A 22,686-nucleotide genomic window follows, 5' to 3' on the forward strand; every position below is an offset into this window, starting at 1 on the left:
TCTTCCATCATCCTAGCACTTAAGTGCCTTTTCTTTATTTTGCCGACACTTTCACCTTTGTAATAAATTTATTTGACCTAGTAAACAGAGTTTTTTTTGTTTGATTCCCAGTTAGTCAAGAACTAGCGTGAGCTCCAATATTTTTATTGCATATCTAGTATGGATGATGATCAGGTGGACAATGACCGTTCATGAACAAGAATCAATATCACATCAATCAAGGGAAAAATTTGTATACTGATGAATGAATGTGACTGATACACTTGCCGATGGTTTCAATCTAAGACTGTTTTTGGCACTGAAACTTATATGAAGCCTTGCACAAAAAGGAAATACTATCTGAAAAGATGTAAGTGGTTGTAAATTTTCCAATACATTTGTAGTGAGCCTTTTTGAAAATTTTTTACATCTACTCAACATCTGGTCACCTGGTATTGCAGAACACAATTGACTGAAAGACCCACATATAAATTGCCACATCATCATCCATTAGGCACTGTGCAGGCTGACATATTGAGTGGCACTGATGACAGCTGATGTATGGGCTACCCCTGTAGTATCTGGGTCCAATTTTTCCATCTGCAGTTGAACCCTTTCTCATGGGACAGAATTGTGATGCCTTTCAGGTCCCCAGTATGTGCATCATGTTGGATATGAAAGATTATGAACTACTGAAGGCGTGCATGCTCCAGTGTTTTCATCTGTTCTGACTAACTTTTGACTCTTTTCCTTTCTGTTCATATATAGTTTTGTTTGGCATGGTATCTGCCAAATTTCGAGAGTTTTTAAACCCTTAGTTGGGATCACATGGTTCTTTAATGTAACTGGTATTATGGAGTATGTCAGATTCTAGACGTTAACAACTCAATCACTAAACATTGTCATAACCTTTTTTTAGCTCAATTAGTTACAACATGTACTTTCATACTATGGGAGTGAAGTAACTGAATATTATTATTAATGAAGAAATAAATCCAAAAAATTTGTAAGTAAGGTATCAAATGTGCACCTTCCTGTTTGCCAAAGTACTAGAAATAAATCTTACAATTAAAATTTTATGCTATGCAAGTCAACTGTAAACAAACCAGAATAAGAAACAGAATATGTGGAAACCTTCAACAATATATATAAATTTTGATGATAGTTATTTAATAATTGTTTTAGAGACCTCCATGTAAGCATTATATAGGTCCTGGGTACTTGTCATATCCTTAATCTTTATTGCACAACATTTTTCGTGGCAGGTACATTCATGAACTATTCATGCAGTGATGATGGAAGTGCAAATGTATTTTATGAGCACACACACTACAGCCTGGAGAGTAACACTGCTTATGGTTTACACCATATTTGTTATAAACTTTGGCACTACAGCTGTTATCTCTAATTTATTCCTTACTTTGTTCTCTACATTCTCAAACCAGATAGCTTCCATTGTGAACAAAAACCGTTCCTTACAGTACCATGAACATATTGCATCTGGTTCCACCTACTAAGGATAGGTTATCAATGTATTTGATGCCATGTTTGGAGACTGCTGTGAATACAAGCAGGCCTATAAAGGCTTTTATGTCAGGGATATCAATAACAAGCACCAAAGGTGTGTTCTTTCGAATAGTTTCATATTACCGAAATTTTGTTTCATCACCGCTGAACCTCATCTAAAATACCTTGAGGGCAATAGCACACCTGATTTCTTCTTCAGTCTCTCGATTCCTAACCAACACATAACCACTAAGTCACAGGGCAGGAATCTGCAAAGCAATGTACTGTTGTCTTGTACAAACATTGCTTGGGTTGTGTATTTCTCCATTTCAAAGAATTTCCCCTACCATAAAAGCAAGAATCATGGTGATACGACTATCTACTCTGTTATCACCACCACCGACCAGGCCCTCTACTGAATATGTATCACTATGCAATCTTTGTGAGTATCACTGTTATCCCAAACTTCATACCAAAATATACATTGAAGTATAGTTCACTTACTCTCAGAACTAATTGATGATGATGATGTTTTGTTTGTGGGGCGCTCAACTGCACAGTCATCAGCAGCTGTACAAAGTCCGAATTTTTATGCAGTTATTTTTTAAACAGTCCAATGTAGCCACTGACAGAAATGATGATGATGATGAAATGATTAGAACACAAACACCCAGCCACTGGGAAGAGAAAATCCGCACCCCGGTCAGTAATCAAACCCGAAATCCCATCATCCAGAGGGAGTAACACTAGCTACTAGACCACGAGCTGCCGACAGAACTCATGGAGAATAGTACGTCCATTTAGGGTGGTTTGAATGGTTAGCGAGACGTGGCACATACTGCGTAATGTGAAAGACACTGACAGAAGTCACCATAGTTATTACACTGTAACAACAGTAAACACAAGCTGTTAATTAAAAACCCCTGTTGAGTAGCAATCATAGAACGAGTGTGTATCTCTGCCAGACGTCATACTAACTTTATTATGAATTTACTGAGGGTAAATTTGTCTTAACAGCACACTGCCTTCGTAAGCAGAAGTTGTTCCGAGGCGTTATAAGTGGTACTAATTAAACTGACAGTGTTCAGGGTGCTGCAATATGGGCTCTATAATTTGCAGGATGCAAAAACATTGTAGCATGTTCATTAACTAGTGTCCTCACGGAGTATGCTCAAAAGTAATTTTTCACTTTCTACCACTAGGTGAAAATATGTTGCTATAAGCAGCCAGAATGAGTTATCAGTGCAGGAAAATAGGAAAAACGACCAGAGCAATGATAATGGTGGCTCTGGTGCGTTTATGAGGATATTATCAGCTGTTACGTGTTCAAAATGGTCTACCAACTCTGCAACATGCTGTATCCATGACATGACATGGTTAACAGTTGCCTATAGAATATCCATTGTAAGCAGATTGATTGTCATCATATAATAGCCTTCTGATCAGGAGTTTCTGGATACATCCATGATAAATCTTTCAGATATCCCAACATCCACATGTCATGAATTTAAGTTGGGGGATCTCTAAGGCCACATATCTTGAAACTGTCAAGATATAATGAAGGTCATACTGAAGGTTTCATGAAACCAACTGTTCACTCGACAACTGACATATCATGCCACACCATCTCACATTAAAATAATGGTGCAGACACCGTTGTGTTCTTGAAATGCAGGAATCACGTTGGATAACAAGGTCCTTATCAAGTTCAGATGTCACTGTACACCTAAGGGGTCCATGATGTGTCATTGTCTCCAAGAAACGCTGACTGAGAATGAAGGGGCTTGTGAAACCACACCACATTCACATTCATATACACTGAGTGCAGTGGATGTTCCAGCACAAGATTTGGGAGGACAAACCCATATGTGACAGTTCTGTGCATTCACAGCCCCATGCAAAGCAAAATATGCTTTGTCCATCCAAAAGTTACTCATTTCCCCGCATGACAAAAATGAAGGTCAAAGTCACTTGAAGCCTATCTTGGGGCTTCTTTAGCAGTGCACAGAGATACTAGTGTAAAATGTGCCACAAAATCTTTTGAACTGTTTACCAGGTGGTGGGGTGGTGGTGCTAGAGGCGGAGGTGGAGAGAGAGAGAGAGAGAGAGAGAGAGAGAGAGAGAGAGAGAGAGAGAGAGAGAGAGAGAGGGGGGGGTGGATATCCTCTGCAACTCTAGAGGCATCTGCTGCACAGTCTACTATAGCTAAAAGCCACTTCACCTACGGATATTGGAATTTGCTGAACCACTCAATTCACTTTCTTATTCAAATTTCTGGATAATATTCTTCAACACATTTATTCACACAGAGCCACTTCACACCCATTTCTTTCAATGCAATGTAGAGCTACTGTTCTGATAAAACAACTGTACCACCAGTGCATGGCGTTTCTTCTCAATATCCACTTCATTTCATATGCAAAGCTGAAACCTTAACGAGGGTGTATACCTGGACAAGACAAAAAAGAATTCAATTATTTCCCAGTTAGAAACGCCCTTTCTAGGGTGAAAACTTTTCACTGGTTGGAAGCACATTTTTCCATGTTAAAAGATGGTATCATTCCCCTAGAAGCTGTAATTTTTTTTTTTTTTTTTTTGTGGGTTTAGGGCGCACAACTTCAATGGTCATTAGCGCCCTGACTACTCTAAGAATGCACCGCGAGTCACAAGTTGACAACAACAACTAAAAGGGAAAACACAATAAAAGACAGACTTACAGGCATAGGATTAAAAAACAACATCATCAAATGTCCTTAGCGAGGTTTGTCAAATTGATAAAACAAAGAACACGAGCAGCTGCTCGTGGGTCATCCGCTAAAATGGCATCGAAAGTATTAGGCAGGTTAAGATCGAGGCGCAGTTGGTTAAGATCTGGACAGGACATTAAAATGTGTCTAACCGTCAGCAAGTGCTCACATGGGCAGAACGGCGCCGGCGCAGCCGTCAGCAGATGGCGATGGCTGAACCGGCAGTGTCCAATTCTTAACCGGGCTAAAACGACCTCCTCCCGCCGAGAAGGGCGTGAGGAGGACGTCCAAGCCACGGGAAGAGGTTTTAAGGCCCGAAGCTTGTTGTCGGTAAGTGCAGCCCAATCGGCATGCCACAGCGACACAACGCGCCGACAAATGACCCTGCTAAAATCAGACGAAGGGACACAACAAGAAGCTGTCCGAGGCTGGAGGACCGCAGCCTTGGCCGCGGCATCTGCAGCTTCGTTCCCAGGGATACCGACATGGCCAGGAACCCACATAAAGCTAACCGGCGGACCGACGTCCACCAGCCGCTGAAGACAGCGTTGGATCCGGTGTACGAAAGGGTGAACCGGGTACGGATCACTGAGGCTCTGGATGGCGCTCAGGGAATCTGAGCAGATGACATAAGCAGAATGTCGGTGGCGGCAGATGTAAAGAACAGCCTGGTAGAGGGCAAAGAGCTCAGCTGTGAAGACCGAACAATGGTCATGGAGCCGGTATTTGAAACTTTGTGCCCCGACAATAAAGGAACACCCAACCCCGTCATTGGTCTTAGAGCCATCTGTATAAATGAAAGTCATGTTGATGAACTTCGAACGAAGTTCCAAAAAACGGGAGTGGTAGACCGAACCGGGGGTGACCTCTTTTGGGAGCGAGCTGGGGTCAAGGTGAACGCGGACCTGAGCCTGGAGCCAAGGTGGCGTGCGGCTCTCGCCCACTCGAAAGGTTGCAGGGAGTGAAAAATGAAGGTGTTGAAGGAGGCGACGAAAGCGAACTCCAGGGGGTAGCAGGGCAGAGACATACAACCCGTATTGAAGGTCAAGAGAGTCGTCAAAAAAGGAACGATAAGACGGATGGTCGGGCATTGACAGTAGCCGACAGGCATACCGACAAAGCAGTATATCGCGCCGGTAAGTGAGTGGCAATTCGCCAGCGTCAGCATGAAGACACTCTACGGGACTGGTATAAAATGCTCCGATCGCAAGTCGTAAACCCCGATGTTGTATGGAGTTGAGGCGGCGTAAGATGGATGGCCGTGCAGAGGAGTATATGAAGCTCCCATAATCCAGCTTGGAGCGGACGATCGACCGATATAGACGAAGTAGGACGGTTCGATCCGCTCCCCACGACATACCACTGAGAACACGGAGGACATTTAAAGAACGGGTACAACGGGCGGCCAAATATGACACATGTGGAGACCAGCTAAGTTTCCTGTCAAAGGTAAGGCCTAAAAATTTGGTTGTCTCCACGATTGGGAGAGCAACGGGACCAAGTCGTAAGGACGGTGGGAGAAACTCTTTGTAGCGCCAGAAGTTAATACAGACCATCTTCTCGGCAGAAAAACGGAAGCCATTGGCGACACTCCAGGAGTAAAGACGGTCAAGAGAACGCTGAAGACAGCGCTCCAGGACACGTGTACGCTGCGCGCTGCAATAGATGGTAAAATCGTCCACAAAAAGGGAGCCTGATACATCAGCTGGGAGGCAATCCATTATTGGATTGATCGCGATGGCGAACAGAGCGACGCTCAAAACTGAGCCCTGTGGCACCCCATTCTCCTGGCGAAAGGTGTCGGACAGGACAGAACCCACACGTACCCTGAACTGTCGATCCATTAAAAAGGAACGAATAAAAAGAGGGAGGCGACCGCGAAGGCCCCATGTATGCATGGTGCGGAGAATGCCCGCCCTCCAACAGGTGTCGTAAGCCTTCTCCAAATCAAAGAACACAGCCGCGGTCGGGTGCTTCCGCAAGAAGTTATTCATAATGAAGGTCGACAAGGTAACCAGATGGTCAACAGCAGAGCGGCGCCTACGAAATCCACATTGGACATTGGTAAGTAGGCGTCGAGACTCAAGCAGCCAAACCAATCGAGAGTTAACCATTCGCTCCATCACTTTACAGACACAGCTGGTAAGTGAGATAGGTCGATAACTGGAAGGCAAGTGCTTGTCCTTCCCCGGCTTAGGAATCGGGACAACAATAGACTCGCGCCAGCATGCGGGAACATGTCCCTCAATCCAGATGCGATTGTATGTACGAAGAAGAAAACCTTTACCCGCAGGAGAAAGGTTCTTCAGCATCTGAATATGAATAGAATCAGGCCCTGGAGCGGAGGACCGTGATCGGCCAAGTGCGGTTTCGAGTTCCCGCATGGTGAATGGGGCATTATAACTTTCACAATTCTAGGAGCAAAAGTCAGGTGGCCTAGCCTCCTCTGCCTGTTTGCGGGGGAGGAAGGCAGGGTGGTAATGAGCGGAGCTCGAAACCTCGGCGAAAAAGCGGCCGAAGGCATTGGAGACAGCCTCAGGAGACACAAGGACTTCATTCGCGACCTTCAAGCCAGAAACTGGGGAGTAGACCTTAGTGCCAGATAGCCGGCGCAGGCTACCCCAGACAACAGAAGAAGGAGTAAAACTGTTGAAGGTGCTTGTGAAAGCAGCCCAGCTGGCTTTCTTGCTTTCTTTAATAATACGACGACACTGAGCACGTAATCGTTTATAATTAATACAATTCGCCACTGTAGGGTGGCGCTTAAAGGTGCGTAAAGCACGTCGACGAGCACGTAAAGCGTCTCTACATGCTGCGGTCCACCAGGGGACCGGTACGCGACGTGGAGAAGAATGAGGGATGGAATATTCAGCAGCAGCGAGAATGACTTCCGTGAGGTGTGCGACCTGACGATCGCAGCTTGTGAAGGTTTGATCCTGAAAGGTCGCCCTGGAAGAAAAGAGCCCCCAGTCTGCCTTGGAGATGGTCCAACTAGAGGAGCACGGAGAGGGAGTATGCTGCAGGAGATGGATAACACACGGGAAGTGGTCGCTCGAATATGTATCAGCAAGTGCATACCACTCAAACCGGCGTGCAAGTTGGGGAGTACATATAGAGAGGTCTAAATGGGAATAGGTATGAAATGTGTCCGAAAGAAAAGTAGGGGCGCCAGTATTGAGGCAGACAAGATTGAGCTGGTTGAAAAGGTCTGCTAACAAGGAGCCCCTCGGGCAGGAGGCTGGAGAACCCCAAAGGGGATGGTGGGCATTGAAGTCTCCAGTTAACAAAAATGGTGCAGGTAGCTGAGCAATAAGTTGCATCATGTCTGCCCTGGTAACGGCAGATGACGATGGAGTGTAAACGGTACAAAGGAAAACGTAAAGGTGGGGAGAGTAATGCGGATGGCAACTGCCTGCAGGCCGGTGTGCAACGTGATGGGATCGTAGTAAATATCATCCCGGACCAGCAACATAACCCCTCCATGAGCTGGGATACCTACCACAGGGGGTAGGTCAAAACGCACAGAGGTGTAGTGTGCCAAGGCAATGTGATCGCATGGGCGTAGCTTCGTTTCCTGGAGGGCTACGACGAGCGGACGATGCAAGCGGAGCAGCAACTTCAAGTCCTCTCGGTTGGAGCGAATGCTGCGAATATTCCAGTGAATAAGTGCCATCGTAAGAAAAGGAAGATGAGAGAAGGGGTCACCTCGAAGGCCGCTTAGGGCCTGGCGTCGAGCGAGCACTGCCGCCGCTATCAGTAGGCGGACAGTCATCGTCCATGGGGTCTATAGGGTCATCGGCCATCTCGGGAGGAGCTGTAAATCTTATGAATCCCTTGAATGGTTATGGATTTATAAACCTGTATAGATCTTTCTGGCAGTATAGGAATCTCAACCTAGTAAAAATCTAAAATGTAGACTTTCACGGCTGGAAATATCATGGCCATTATAATTATCTGGGCTTTTATGCTGTGGTCAGTTGATGAATTCTGTGGTGATTCCAAACGTTTCATCTCCGACTGCGGGAGACATCTTCAAGGGGGACCGTAGCTAGATGGAAGGTCCAATACACCCACTGACTCGCTACTGACTGCCGCTAAATATCGTGTCCGTGCACTCCCGCGCCGCGGCGTGACGTCACGCGTTTTGAAAAGGACAGTGCAATTGGCCGCTGTCCATCACCGTCGATCGCCGTTGCCATCACCCAGTAGTGAATGAGTGGTTCACGTCGTCTTTAACACCGGCAGCCATATACCATTTAATTTCACGCCTTCCTCCTTTCGGTTAATGAGGGGGGGAGGGGGCAGGAGAGGGGCAGGGGGAGGGAGAGAATAAGAGGGAGGGAGAGAGCGCGAGGGGGAGGGAGAGAGCGCGAGGGGGAGGGGGAGGGAGAGAGCGCGAGGGGGAGGGAGAGAGCGCGAGGGGGAGGGAGAGAGCGCGAGGGGGAGGGAGAGAGGGGGAGGGAGAGAGGGGGAGGGGGAGGGGAGGGATAGAGCGGGAGGGGGGAGGGGGAGGGAGAGAGTGGGAGGGGGAAGGGGGGAGGGAGAGAGCGGGAGGGGGAATGGGGGAGGGAGAGAGCGGGAGGGGGAAGGGGGGAGGGAAAGAGCGGGAGGGGGAAGGGGGGAGGGAGCGAGCGGGAGGGGGGGAGGGGGAGGGGGAGAGGGGGAGGGGGGAGGGAGAGAGCGGGAGGGGGAGGGGGAGAGGGGGAGAGCGGGAGGGGGAGAGCGGGAGAGGGGGAGAGCGGGAGGGGGAGAGCGGGAGAGGGGGAGGGGGAGGGGGGAGAGGGAGCGGGAGGGGGAGCGGGAGGGGGAGCGGGAGGGTGGAGGGGGGAGCGGGAGGGGGGAGGGGGAGAGCGGGAGGGGGGAGGGGGAGAGCGGGAGGGGGAGGGGGGAGGGGGAGAGCGGGAGGGGGAGGGGGGAGGGGGAGAGCGGGAGGGGGAGGTGGGAGGGGGAGGGGGGGAGGGGGGAGAGCGGGAGGGGGAGGGATGAGAGCGCAGGAGGGGGGGTGGAGGTGGAGGGGGAGGGGGAGCGCAGGAGGGGGAGGGGGAGGGAGAGCGCAGGAGGGGGAGGGGGAGGGAGAGCGCAGGAGGGGGAGGGCGAGGGAGAGCGCAGGAGGGGGAGGGCGAGGGAGAGCGCAGGAGGGGGAGGGCGAGGGAGAGCGCAGGAGGGGGAGGGGGAGGGAGAGCGCAGGAGGGGGAGGGCGAGGGAGAGCGCAGGAGGGGGAGGGCGAGGGAGAGCGCAGGAGGGGGAGGGCGAGGGAGAGCGCAGGAGGGGGAGGGGGAGGGAGAGCGCAGGAGGGGGAGGGGGAGGGAGAGCGCAGGAGGGGGAGGGGGAGGGAGAGCGCAGGAGGGGGAGGGGGAGGGAGAGCGCAGGAGGGGGAGGGGGAGGGAGAGCGCAGGAGGGGGAGGGGGAGGGAGAGCGCAGGAGGGGGAGGGAGAGCGCAGGAGGGGGAGGGGGGGAGAGCGCAGGAGGGGGAGGGGGGGAGAGCTCAGGAGGGGGAGGGGGGGGAGAGCGAAGGAGGGGGAGGGGGAGAGCGCAGGAGGGAGAGGGGGGCAGGAGGGGGAGGGAGGGAGGGGGCAGGAGGGGGAGGGAGGGAGGGGGCAGGAGGGGGAGGGAGGGAGGGGGCAGGAGTTTGAGGGAGGGAGGGAGCAGGAGTTTGAGGGAGGGAGGGGGCAGGTGTTTGAGGGAGAGAGGGGGCAGGAGTTTGAGGGAGAGAGGGGGCAGGAGTTTGAGGGAGAGAGGGAGCAGGAGTTTGAGGGAGAGAGGGAGCAGGAGTTTGAGGGAGAGAGGGAGCAGGAGTTTGAGGGAGAGAGGGAGCAGGAGTTTGAGGGAGAGAGGGAGCAGGAGTTTGAGGGAGAGAGGGAGCAGGAGTTTGAGGGAGAGAGGGAGCAGGAGTTTGAGGGAGAGAGGGAGCAGGAGTTTGAGGGAGAGAGGGAGCAGGAGTTTGAGGGAGAGAGGGAGCAGGAGTTTGAGGGAGAGAGGGAGCAGGAGTTTGAGGGAGAGAGGGAGCAGGAGTTTGAGGGAGAGAGGGAGCAGGAGTTTGAGGGAGAGAGGGAGCAGGAGTTTGAGGGAGAGAGGGAGCAGGAGTTTGAGGGAGAGAGGGAGCAGGAGTTTGAGGGAGAGAGGGAGCAGGAGTTTGAGGGAGAGAGGGAGCAGGAGTTTGAGGGAGAGAGGGAGCAGGAGTTTGAGGGAGAGAGGGAGCAGGAGTTTGAGGGAGAGAGGGAGCAGGAGTTTGAGGGAGAGAGGGAGCAGGAGTTTGAGGGAGAGAGGGAGCAGGAGTTTGAGGGAGAGAGGGAGCAGGAGTTTGAGGGAGAGAGGGAGCAGGAGTTTGAGGGAGAGAGGGAGCAGGAGTTTGAGGGAGAGAGGGAGCAGGAGTTTGAGGGAGAGAGGGAGCAGGAGTTTGAGGGAGAGAGGGAGCAGGAGTTTGAGGGAGAGAGGGAGCAGGAGTTTGAGGGAGAGAGGGAGCAGGAGTTTGAGGGAGAGAGGGAGCAGGAGTTTGAGGGAGAGAGGGAGCAGGAGTTTGAGGGAGAGAGGGAGCAGGAGTTTGAGGGAGAGAGGGAGCAGGAGTTTGAGGGAGAGAGGGAGCAGGAGTTTGAGGGAGAGAGGGAGCAGGAGTTTGAGGGAGAGAGGGAGCAGGAGTTTGAGGGAGAGAGGGAGCAGGAGTTTGAGGGAGAGAGGGAGCAGGAGTTTGAGGGAGAGAGGGAGCAGGAGTTTGAGGGAGAGAGGGAGCAGGAGTTTGAGGGAGGGAGAGAGCAGGAGTTTGAGGGAGGGAGAGAGCAGGAGTATGAGGGAGAGAGCAGGAGCGGGAGGGAGAGAGCAGGAGCGGGAGGGAGAGAGCAGGAGCGGGAGGGAGAGAGCAGGAGCGGGAGGGAGAGAGCAGGAGCGGGAGGGAGAGAGCAGGAGCGGGAGGGAGAGAGCAGGAGCGGGAGGGAGAGAGCAGGAGCGGGAGGGAGAGAGCAGGAGCGGGAGGGAGAGAGCAGGAGCGGGAGGGAGAGAGCAGGAGCGGGAGGGAGAGAGCAGGAGCGGGAGGGAGAGAGCAGGAGCGGGAGGGAGAGAGCAGGAGCGGGAGGGAGAGAGCAGGAGCGGGAGGGAGAGAGCAGGAGCGGGAGGGAGAGAGCAGGAGCGGGAGGGAGAGAGCAGGAGCGGGAGGGAGAGAGCAGGAGCGGGAGGGAGAGAGCAGGAGCGGGAGGGAGAGAGCAGGAGCGGGAGGGAGAGAGCAGGAGCGGGAGGGAGAGAGCAGGAGCGGGAGGGAGAGAGCAGGAGCGGGAGGGAGAGAGCAGGAGCGGGAGGGAGAGAGCAGGAGCGGGAGGGAGAGAGCAGGAGCGGGAGGGAGAGAGCAGGAGCGGGAGGGAGAGAGCAGGAGCGGGAGGGAGAGAGCAGGAGCGGGAGGGAGAGAGCAGGAGCGGGAGGGAGAGAGCAGGAGCGGGAGGGAGAGAGCAGGAGCGGGAGGGAGAGAGCAGGAGCGGGAGGGAGAGAGCAGGAGCGGGAGGGAGAGAGCAGGAGCGGGAGGGAGAGAGCAGGAGCGGGAGGGAGAGAGCAGGAGCGGGAGGGAGAGAGCAGGAGTGGGAGGGAGAGAGCAGGAGTGGGAGGGAGAGAGCAGGAGTGGGAGGGAGAGAGCAGGAGTGGGAGGGAGAGAGCAGGAGTGGGAGGGAGAGAGCAGGAGTGGGAGGGAGAGAGCAGGAGTGGGAGGGAGAGAGCAGGAGTGGGAGGGAGAGAGCAGGAGTGGGAGGGAGAGAGCAGGAGTGGGAGGGAGAGAGCAGGAGTGGGAGGGAGAGAGCAGGAGTGGGAGGGAGAGAGCAGGAGTGGGAGGGAGAGAGCAGGAGTGGGAGGGAGAGAACAGGAGTGGGAGGGAGAGAGCAGGAGTGGGAGGGAGAGAGCAGGAGTGGGAGGGAGAGAGCATGACCAATACAACACAGATCCATTATGAACATGGTTATGTCTTTTGAAACATTTTCAGCTTAACTTGTTTCCATACCTATAACGATTTGAGGTTCAGTGCTTTCTTTTAGCACTGAGCCCTGGTTCTTTTCTAATGCAGCTACGACAATTTACAACTACAGTACTTACTGTGGTTTTATCTACCCTTTTTCGGTTGTCTTCCTGCAATATTTGAAACTGACGCCCTTTCTGCACTCATTCGAGACCATCTCACCTAAAAAAGCCCAGTCTGCCCTACACATCCCCCACACTCGTGTGTAAGTGCTTCTTTTGTGTAATGGATTCCTGACCAATTTAGCAGAAATCGTGAACTACCACCTTTTAGCGCTAGTCGAGGAATCTGCAACCTACACAGTTGCAGATGTGTCTGGGACTCTGATTCAGACCTTCACTTCGCTCTGTACCAAAGAACCACTTTCAGTTGTGCCCATGATGCTACAAATGGTGGCTCCACCTTCATCTCGCAAACGAGACTGAGCAGTACTATTTCAGGTAGTTGCCTGAAAATAGATATAATCTCTTCCAATCCACATATTGTCAGCACCAACGTGAGCCACCACCTACAGCTGACTATGCCACACTTCTCATGGCATCCGGATGCACCCATTCCTCCCCCCTATCACTATGCACACAGAAAGCACAATGGATTCCTTCTGGTCCTATGCAGCCATATCTCTAAACGGCTCCACTACACACCTAACATCAGAGTTTCCAATTAACAGTAATACTACTGCAAATGCCCAATCTAGCATGCTGAGAAGCTTCCTCTGAAACATGGCAAGTGACTTCATCTGGGTTGTAGATTTCATCAGCCATAGACAGCACCCAAATCTTTTCATCAGATGAACTGAGCAGGCTCTCTGATTGGCAACATGGAAATTCATTCACTGCTGCCCACACACTGGAATGACTTCCCACTCACAAACAAGTGAGAGGTCAATCTCAGTGTGGGCAGTACCCAAGGTGACCGCAGCAATGGACCAATCGGTGGAAAACACTGCCTGGAGCAGTGAGCGAAGTATCACAAACTTGGTTCACAGCAATTAATATATCTGTCCATAGTAGAGTTGGCATGGTAAACACACACACACATATATATATATATATATATATATATATATATATATATATATATATATATATATATATATATATATATATATATATATAAGGTAAGGAACACTGACAAAATTTAAAGTAACTCGCTTCTTATGAAAACATGCACCAGCTCACAGTACTCTGATGTGCTACTGCTACTACTATGAGAGCTATCATTGGATTTTGCGATCTAAGTACTGCAAGTGACACAAAACAAGTGAGTGATGCAAAGCAGACAGTGGCTCTATGCACTACACAGTTAATAAAGTTAATAAAGTGCATAAATCTGCCTGATAAGTACACAAATGTGCACAAAATACGGGATTTGAAGATCATCATCACAATTATAACTACAATAATAGTAGATGATGCGAAAATATACTAACAGCAACTGATAAATAAATCGCTCACTTGTAACAAACATCAAAGGATAATGATGTCAAGTTATGCATCAAAAGTCCCTGTTCTGAGCCAGTTCAAGTATTAATGCTCATGCTGATGAACAGAGAAAATGAGCAAATAAGCTAACTAACACTATGTGCTTTCCTTGCAGGAAACGTGAAGTCGTTACAGCAGCAGACGTCTGGTGTCAACATAATGTTGTTGAATCAAACCAACTGTTTGAATATCAGTGAGTGCAAGCACGCCAGTGTCAGTGTAATATCAAATAGGGTGGTAGTACTTGAAAACTATCAATTTAGTGATGACAAAGTATACTTCTCCTTAGATGAATGACATTGACCATGCAATGTGTCAGAGCAGAGTTCAACCTTGTTCCACAGGAAAGTTTGTTCCTCCCGATGTTACTATTTCTGTAGGGCATTCAGTTGGTACAGTTAAAATGTTTAACAACCGAGGGAGCACAGACCTACAGGAGCAGATGGCTACGAAGGAGCTGATTTTTAACATTTTAATGAAATGCAGTACAGGATGAGCTAATGTGTTGGCAAAGAAGGCAATCACATAGCCTCCAATTCTATGACACACTGTGCAGTGATCTGCTGTCGACAGTTTGCCAAACTCTCCACCCATTGGAAACTACCATAGCTCAACTCCATGATGCATTCTCTGCATTGATGGAAGTGGAAATTTATGATTCAACATTAACAGATGTGAGCACTGAATTATGATCTTATTCAAGTTAGTTTATACACCCAGCTATAAGTAAGTTTATAAAACCCCTGCATTTCAATGTAAATAAACTAGTTACCACCATAACCAACTAAACCAGCTGTAGCAGCTCCACATAGTGCGGGTAAAATAGTCGAAGTTCAGTATAGAAGACTGAACAATCTATCTCCAGAGAATATATATTATGATAACTAAATGAAATCGTAAATCAATTACGACTGCTTACAGTTTCAGCCGGTGCAGAGAATCGAGCTTATCTGAGCTTCGAAAAATATGCATCGTCGAGTAATAGTGGAATATTTCTGATAATACGAGGAATGGATTATGTATGGCAGGCTGACCTCTTAAATATGCAAGACTACTTACCAACTAATAATGGTTTCAAGTACATTCTAATGGTCACAGACACACATTCCAATTTCGCATGGGCTTACCTTCGAAGGCGAAGACTGGGAAGGTGGTTTCAGAGGTTTCTGAACAATTGTTGCAGACAGGAGTATATTGACTGCCCAATAACCTTGAGGCATACCACAGAAGTGAATTTTACGAGAGGCATTTCAGAGCAGAATTAGAATGATGTGGGATAAATCACAATTCAACATTCTCCCATTTGGAAACTAGTACTGCCAAATGGTTGAACTGGACAATCAAAAAACTAATGTGGAAGCAATTTAATCTTCAACATAAGTGCAAATGGCCAGAAATCATTGCAAGTATAATCACATTATTAACCATACAATTAAGAACAAACCTATTGGTGTCAGAAACGAATTACAGAAAATCTTTGAACCCAATATGTTCCTCATAGAGCAGGTCATAAAATGTCGAGTGAACAGGGCATTTATGAAATGTCTTAGTTTCTCATCAAAGCTCAACAGCTGGGTGAACACTCGAAATTTGCTATGTAATATGAAAAGCAAACCTCAAACCATGCAGTAGTGTGACATGAGTGCTAGGAAACACATCAACAGAGTTGAAAGTGGTATTCTCAAGTATCTGCCATTTGAACTTTGTATCTCTGGATACAATTTCTGTGGAGCTGGAAAAAAATTCAAATAGCGCCTGGCTTATGGTGATAAGGGCTTTAAGGTTCTGGACAATGTATGCAAAAAGCACAACATTGCCTGCACCACAAATAAATGTAATTATATTGCAGACTAAATATTCGTTGATAAGGCTGCACAGGTATGTCAAGGGATGGATATTGATGTAGGACAACCTATTTCTGCATATGTGGTTGATAAGGCAATGTTTCCTCGAACTTAAATTGGGTACTGGACTAAACTTCAAGCAATAATGAATGCATCTCACTGCACACTAAAGAAGAAGAACCTATGGGGTGTTTAAGAAATTGCATCAAATCAATGGTGATAGCGGCAAAAAGTAGGAAGGAAACGATGTGTTAAAACGCCCAAATTCCTACCAATACCAAAGACATCTGGTGGAATAATTTTGTTCCTGATAACTCCATTTGCTGGGCTGTCAGCCCTGGTTACATAAGCTAGGAGAGCTGCTATCATATTCCAAGCAGTAAAGAACGCCCGAAAAAGCGAAAAGCAAATACAAACAGCTAAAAAGCATAATGACTATGGAGGCCATCGCTATCGGTTAAGGCCTATATTTAAAATACAGGAAATGGCTTGGGTTGGATATTTTAAAAAGGCCCACAGCAATGGTACTGGAGAGAAGGATTACAAACATACTCGTAGATCAGCCTAATCTCATCAGAAAATTTAAAATCAGTGTAGGACACATTGCTTGAGACAGTGTGGAAATCCAAGAAACGTGGAACTGTCAATTTAGATGTTGCCGGGGGTATGGAGCTCTTGGTGATTTAAGGCCACCTGAAGAATTGTGTTGTCACTTCACCAATAGGAATCAGCTGTTTTGCAATGTTCGACACTACCATGACTTCAGTTCATACCTGAGGATATTTCTGCCTGATATTTTTCCTCAAAATTGCATAAAAACAGGCAGTATGCAAGTCTCCACATCATTTGAAGCTACGATGTAATGACGTTCACTCTAATCATAATTGGTCTAAATTGAAAGCAAACTAATTTCCTGCAATAGAGGAGCAGGGGGTAGTGATGTACAGCATTGACTGGACTGCAAACACACAAAAGCATAACTATCACCACAGAATTAATAATAAATTGCATCTAGGGAATGGGGAAATTGTGACAATACCTCCTGGCCCTTGCAACATTGACAATTCAAATGTATACCTGATACGTATTTTTAAAGGATTTGAGGTACATGCAAATGTTATGTTTAAATCAGAGATGAAAACAAAACACGTTACAGACTTTCGTCACAAATATTAAACAGGATGGCCACTAGGTTTCTCGAAAAAACAAGTGATGATGCATAATATTGGTAAAATGTTTGAGTTATCAACTGGTGGACATACTGCCAGTCAGTACAATTCGTGTAGAGTGTAATATTGCAATGAATTTTGTACCCTGACAGTAGATTAGTCCATACTATTTATGCATTTTTCCCTGCTTATAAAAGTGAAGAAAATGAAGTCCACGATGAACATGGGCAGCTACATGAAGCCAAGATGACGAAGGGTTAACAAGCATCAGGAACGTGGGACATAACCTGAAGTCAAAAGCGAACTCCAGGAGGTAACAGGGAAGAATGGCTATCCCCATACTGGCAGGCAAGGGAGTCATCAAATAAGATGGAATAGGATGAGTCACCAGGTGTGAAAGAGAAATGGCATGCCTATCCACTGAGGAGGACATCATACCAGTATGACTAGCAGTCCAGCGTCTTCTGCAGTCTCTCAACTGGGCTGGTGAAAAAGCAGCCACTGGAGAAACGTATTCCATAATGGAGTGTGTTCAGACAGCATATGATGAACAGAGGTGCAGAGGAATGAACTAAACACCCACAGTCTAGTTATGAATGGACAAGGGATCACAAGAAATGGAGGAGGGCTGTCTGATCCGCTCCTCTGGAAATACCACTTAGGGGATGTAGGACACTGAGGGATTGGGTACTATGTACAGCCAAGTACAATACATGGGAGGATGAAGGAAGTTTCCTATCAAACATGAGCTCCAGGAATTTCCTGTTTCAGTGAATGAAAGAGCACAAGGCGCAAGATGTAAAGATGGTGTAAGAAACTCATTCCACCGCCAAATACTTATACAAAAGGTTGTGGCAGTGGAAAAGTGAAAGCCACTGCCCATGCTCCATGAGAAAAGACGATAGGAATGACGCTGAAGACGCTGCTCAAGGAGACATGTTGACATAGAACTGCAATAGATACTTGGTGGGAGGCAGTCCATAATATGGTTAAAGGGGATAGCAAAGACCATGATACCCAGGACGAGCATTCAGGCATCCCGTTTTCCTGGATAAGTATGTGGGACAAGGCCAAACAATATAAACCTTGGGAAAACATCTTTCAAAACTTCCTCTAGTAAATGGGGCAGATGGCCTCTGAAGCCCCACATGTATAGACTACAGATGATACCAGTCCTCCAGCAGATGTATCAGACTTCTTCTGAATCAAATAATATGGCCATAGTCTTATTTCCACAGGAAACCATTCATGATATTGGATGACGAAGTGAAAAAATGGTCAAACACAGAACAGCATGCTCAAAATCCACACTGTGCATTGCTTAGCAGTTGGGCAGACTCAAGCCACAAAACCAACTGCCCATGAATCATATCATCCATCACCCTGGAAACACAGCTGGTGAGAGAAGGAAGGCTTAGGTTGGGTATAACATTGACTTCACATCAGCATCTAGCAAACATGCAATCTGCCCAAATATAATTGTACCTACAAAGGAGAAAGTGCTAACCTACAAGAGAATGCTGCAACATCTCAATGTGAACACTGTCTGGCTCTAGGGCAAATGATCATAGTAATAGCAACATTGTAGCATTCATTCATGATTCTGAGAGGATACCAGCTGAGCTGCCTCCACTTGTTTCCCTACATAACAGGATGACTGGAGCGGGTGACATGGTCAGGGTTGTAGGGCATGGCTGGGTAGAAGAATGTGGCTGTTTTTAGCAATCTTCCTTTTTTATTGTTGGTTCTTCCAATACATTTTCTGGTAGCTCAGCCCCACCGCTCGTGTCGTGGTAGAGACGTGCTGATGCACGCAGTCCGGGGAACGCGATGCCACACTGTCAGCAGCTGTGCAGGCGGTAGGAGGTCAGCGGCATGAGGCCCGGCCCAGCTCACCCCCCTGCAGATGTGGCGGCTCGTGACGACGCCGGGAGTCACCAGTGCAGCAGCGGGCAATGCCCTCCGCCAGCCAGTCGTCAGGGACAGCGTCACTGATGATGACATGACAGTTACAGCGACCGAATGCCCAATCGGTCGAACCGAATGCCAGCGCCCACCTCTGATGTCCTTAAATAGTGCAGGCCGCCGCTGAATTCGCCAGTTACACAGCGGCGTGTTTATTAGAAGGTTCTCGAGGAGTTGGCTAACGCAACCGTGCCACATGCAGCCCACACCTGCATAATTCTGCTAATGCTGGTTCTGATGGCTGCCGCACACGTACACACATACTGACACTCATTTCAAAACTGCGTCACCTGCATAACGCATTGGCCAGCCTTCATCCATTGTTTGCCGTGAGGCTGGCGCATCACGCACTGAAACACACTAAATCAAAATTTCGCACCGTATTTCCTAAAAATAGCTCCCTTGTCCTCTACACATGGGAGGAAGGCACCGTTATAGTTGGTGGGGCTTGAAATCTCTCTACAATAGCTGTCCGAGGTGTTGGAGACATCATTGGAGTTGACATCATGGTCATACCAGGAATTGGGGAATCAAGTTTGATCCCAGATAGCCGATGAATGTTTCTCCACACAACAGAAGAGGGAGTGAAACTTAAAATACCTAATAAACGACATCCAGGTAGGTTTTTTAGTATCCCAAAAAATGTGACAACACTGCACACACCTCTCTTCATAATGAATATAACTCACCATCATAGGATGTGCTCCAGTGAAACACGTCGCTGCATGCCTCAGTCTACCAGGGACCAGGACATGCTACAGTCAACTTGAAGTACATGGCATGGACCATTCTGCAGCAGTAAGGATAAGTTTTGGAAGATACTTTACCTGGTCATCACAGCTGTGTAAAGGTCACGAAGGATGAGTAAAGCCTCCAGTCGGCCTTAGAAAGCTGCTAATTGGCTTTGCACTCAGGTGGGGTAAGAGTCTGAATAGACAGCACACAGAAAGTGATCATTTGAGTATGTGTCAGAGGGAATGGGCCATCGAGATGATGGGCAAGCTGGACAGTGCAGAACAAGAGGTCTAAATGGTAATAAATGTGCATGTAATCTGAAAGGAACATGGCTGTTTCACTGGTATGAGAGAGGATTCAGAACATCAGCTAAGACGAAACCTCTTTGACAGGTTCTCCTAGAGCCCCAAAGCAGATGGTGGGCATTAAACTAACCAAGCAGCAAAAAGGAGTGAGGGAGCTGACCAATGAGCTGGACCAAGTCCAACTTGGTAACAGCAAATCACGGAGGAGTGTAGATGTTACAAAAGAGAAAAGGTGAAATGAGGAACGAAAGTGCAGACTGCCATAGCTAGCAGTCAAGTGTTCGATGATATTGATGACCAACATGGCTCCCCCATGAGGTGGAATTCTGTCTGTGGGGGACAGGTGAAAGTGGACCAGAAGAAACATGAGAGGTCAAACGGGTTGTGAGGACAATTTTTATTCTTGGAAGCAGAAAAAAACTGACACTGCAATTCCAAGAACAGCTGTAATTCTTGTTGGCTCAATCTAATGCCACAAATGTTTCATTGAAGAAGTCATAATGGGGACTGATGAGGAGGGAACAAATGAAGGTATCTGCTGAGTGCCCGTCTTCAAAAATTCACTGCTACAGGGGCAGAGGCTGGAGAATCCTGTTCCATGGGATCTACAAACATATTGGCATTCTCCCTGAGCCATCCTGTGAATTCCATGGCAGAAAACCGGTAGGCAGTGGGCACCAGCAAAACAGAGGTCAGCCAGGTGAGGGAATAGGTGCCAACAACACTGAAGAGGATCTGCTAGTCAAGGAAGGTGAAGACCGTTTGTTTTTGTATGATTTCTTAGAACTTTCTAGTTGCCAGATAAATATGTTTTTTAGCTGTAAAAAGTCTTTGGGGGAGTATTGCTTTTGTCCTTTCAGATTGACAGTTGTGTAACAGGTTATTTCACCACCAGGGCAAAGATCAGATGGCTTGTTGCGCAGCTGTAGGAGGAGATGGGGATGCTACTGTGACCTGGGTGACTTCACTACTGCAATACTGAACTTGTGGTCGCAAGTCTGGATGGGCATATCCTCCATTATGCATAGCATAGCAAAAACGGTACTGTATATGCGAATCGTAAAATTCACAGATTTTGACTAGCTAACAACTGTGAGTGACAAAGTGGAGTTTGATGTCATTCACTCAGATCTCCTATATGGCTCGCTCGTTAAGACACATGAGAAATTCATGGGATTACAATTGATACAGCAGAGAGGAGGAGGAAACTGCTGCCCTCATGAGCATCTTTGCCAAGAGTAACACATTTGGCCATGTTTCGACAGGATACGTGTTTTATTATAATGTTGACACTTGTAGGAACTCATCTGGTTTGGAATGTAAGGTTGGACCGTGATGACTTCATGGCCTGCCTTAATCTTTGAGGCAAACATTACTCGAGCAAACGGTAGAAAAAGAATGCATGTTGTCATTAAGTTTGCATCCATCTTTTTCATTACTCAATAGGCTGCAGTGATGCCATGATGAGAGAGATGACTGTGGACTTCTCCCTCAGTGAGGCCATCAAGCATCAGAATGTAAAGAACACCAGGTAAAGAGTTCAGTGTAAGATGGTTCTCCACACGAAAAGATAGCTCTGGATATGTGATGCTGTAAGCAGTTGAGCTTGAGAATCACAATACGTCTTCAGAAGCAAAGTTGCATTACATACATGAGAATAGGATTTCACAGTGCCTGCAACTGCAACACCACCTTTCACAAGAATGCACACATTAACTGTAGCAAAAGATGGACCACCTGCAGTACATGATACCATGAGGAACCGAGGTGCAGTTGTGAGGGTCTTCAAATCTTTAGCCTCATTCTGTTTACGTTTAGTAGACACACACACTAAGATGGTGAGCCACTGAAAAAAAAACTCCATCATTGCCAACATCTACAATGGCATGCTCCTTCCAAATGGGGGCACACTCAGAGGGGGGGATTCACCCACCGTAAATGACAGTTCACACTTCAGGTCACACCTCCCAAACTCCTGACAGAGGGACCAATTGGGATTTGGGAAGGTAACAGCTTAGGCAGTTACCCCTCTCTAGGCATGGACTGTATCAGAGTGTATGTGCAAATCCTACCTGTTGACCCACAGCTGTGAATTATGCATTACCTTGTGACCTGTAATGTGTCTCATGAATGGGCCAGCCTTCAGGAACACACCGGGACAAAGGAGAAACAAAGAGAATGAGGATTCACCAGTTAAGTGTTCACAGCCTTACTGAAAGTGGCACCAGATACATAAGATTCTTCTTGATGGTGGCCTGTACACTGTCACCACTACAAGCTTGTGTGCTTCCTGAGCACCAATATGGCACAGCATTGAAAGAGCTGTTCAACACTATATTCATTAAGGTTTTCAGAAATTACTGCAACCAGTCACCTTTTATGTAGATGTATTTTATTTAACCATGACCGGTTTCGAGCTGCCTAGCAACTCATCATCAGATGGTATATACATTTAGTGCTTTTTTGTACCCATTGTGTGGGTGGTTGAGTATCTGTGGCTTTCTTTCAATCACTCTGCTCTGCACACTACAGCACATGCGTGTATTCTCAAAATGAGGCAAAGCCTTGCACAACATTACAGTTCTTCCTGTCCCATGTAACACACACCACATAGGATACTGTATTCAATGTGAGTGCCCTTACTAGGCACTGTGCAGTCTAACACATCAATCATCTCAAGTCAACAAACTCATTGCCCAATATTATCAACAGCAGTTCCATGGTCATAACTTCTAATTATCAAGGTGTACACACAGCAGTGTCCAAAAAGGATCAAATATGCATATAATGATCAGGACACAAACACAAATTATAACACTGGCAGTGCTGTGAAAATTATTTAAGTACAACACTGGCCTCCCACACACTCACCACACTCACCAACTCTGCCCTAGTCTCCTCCACTAAATTCTGACAGAAGTTTTGTCAAATCCTACATTTATCAGTAACCATTGCATGTGTGTAC

At 47.7% G+C, this 22,686-nt stretch overlaps 1 protein-coding gene across 1 annotated transcript; it reads left to right on the forward strand.

The window, feature by feature from the left end:
* The first annotated feature begins 1,906 nt into the window (after positions 1 to 1,906).
* Positions 1,907 to 16,977, forward strand: LOC126108397 (sodium/potassium/calcium exchanger 1-like). Its single transcript, XM_049913607.1, has 3 exons — positions 1,907 to 1,927; positions 9,915 to 11,011; positions 16,914 to 16,977. The coding sequence occupies exons 1-3, from the start codon at positions 1,907 to 1,909 to the stop codon at positions 16,975 to 16,977; spliced, it is 1,182 nt and encodes a 393-aa protein (XP_049769564.1).
* The last annotated feature ends 5,709 nt before the right edge of the window (positions 16,978 to 22,686 follow it).

The sequence above is a fragment of the Schistocerca cancellata genome, chromosome 11, assembly GCF_023864275.1.
Source record: "Schistocerca cancellata isolate TAMUIC-IGC-003103 chromosome 11, iqSchCanc2.1, whole genome shotgun sequence".
NCBI classification, from domain to species: Eukaryota; Metazoa; Arthropoda; class Insecta; order Orthoptera; family Acrididae; genus Schistocerca; species Schistocerca cancellata.

Bases quoted from the DNA above. Each gene is read 5' to 3' on its own strand.
- LOC126108397 (XM_049913607.1), top strand. From the start codon at position 1,907: ATGTATCACTATGCAATCTTT. The intron at 1,928-9,914 runs GTGAGTATCACT...CAGGTGTTTGAG, and splicing joins TGTATCACTATGCAATCTTT to GGAGAGAGGGGGCAGGAGTT. The intron at 11,012-16,913 runs GTATGAGGGAGA...TGCTTATAAAAG, and splicing joins GAGGGAGGGAGAGAGCAGGA to TGAAGAAAATGAAGTCCACG.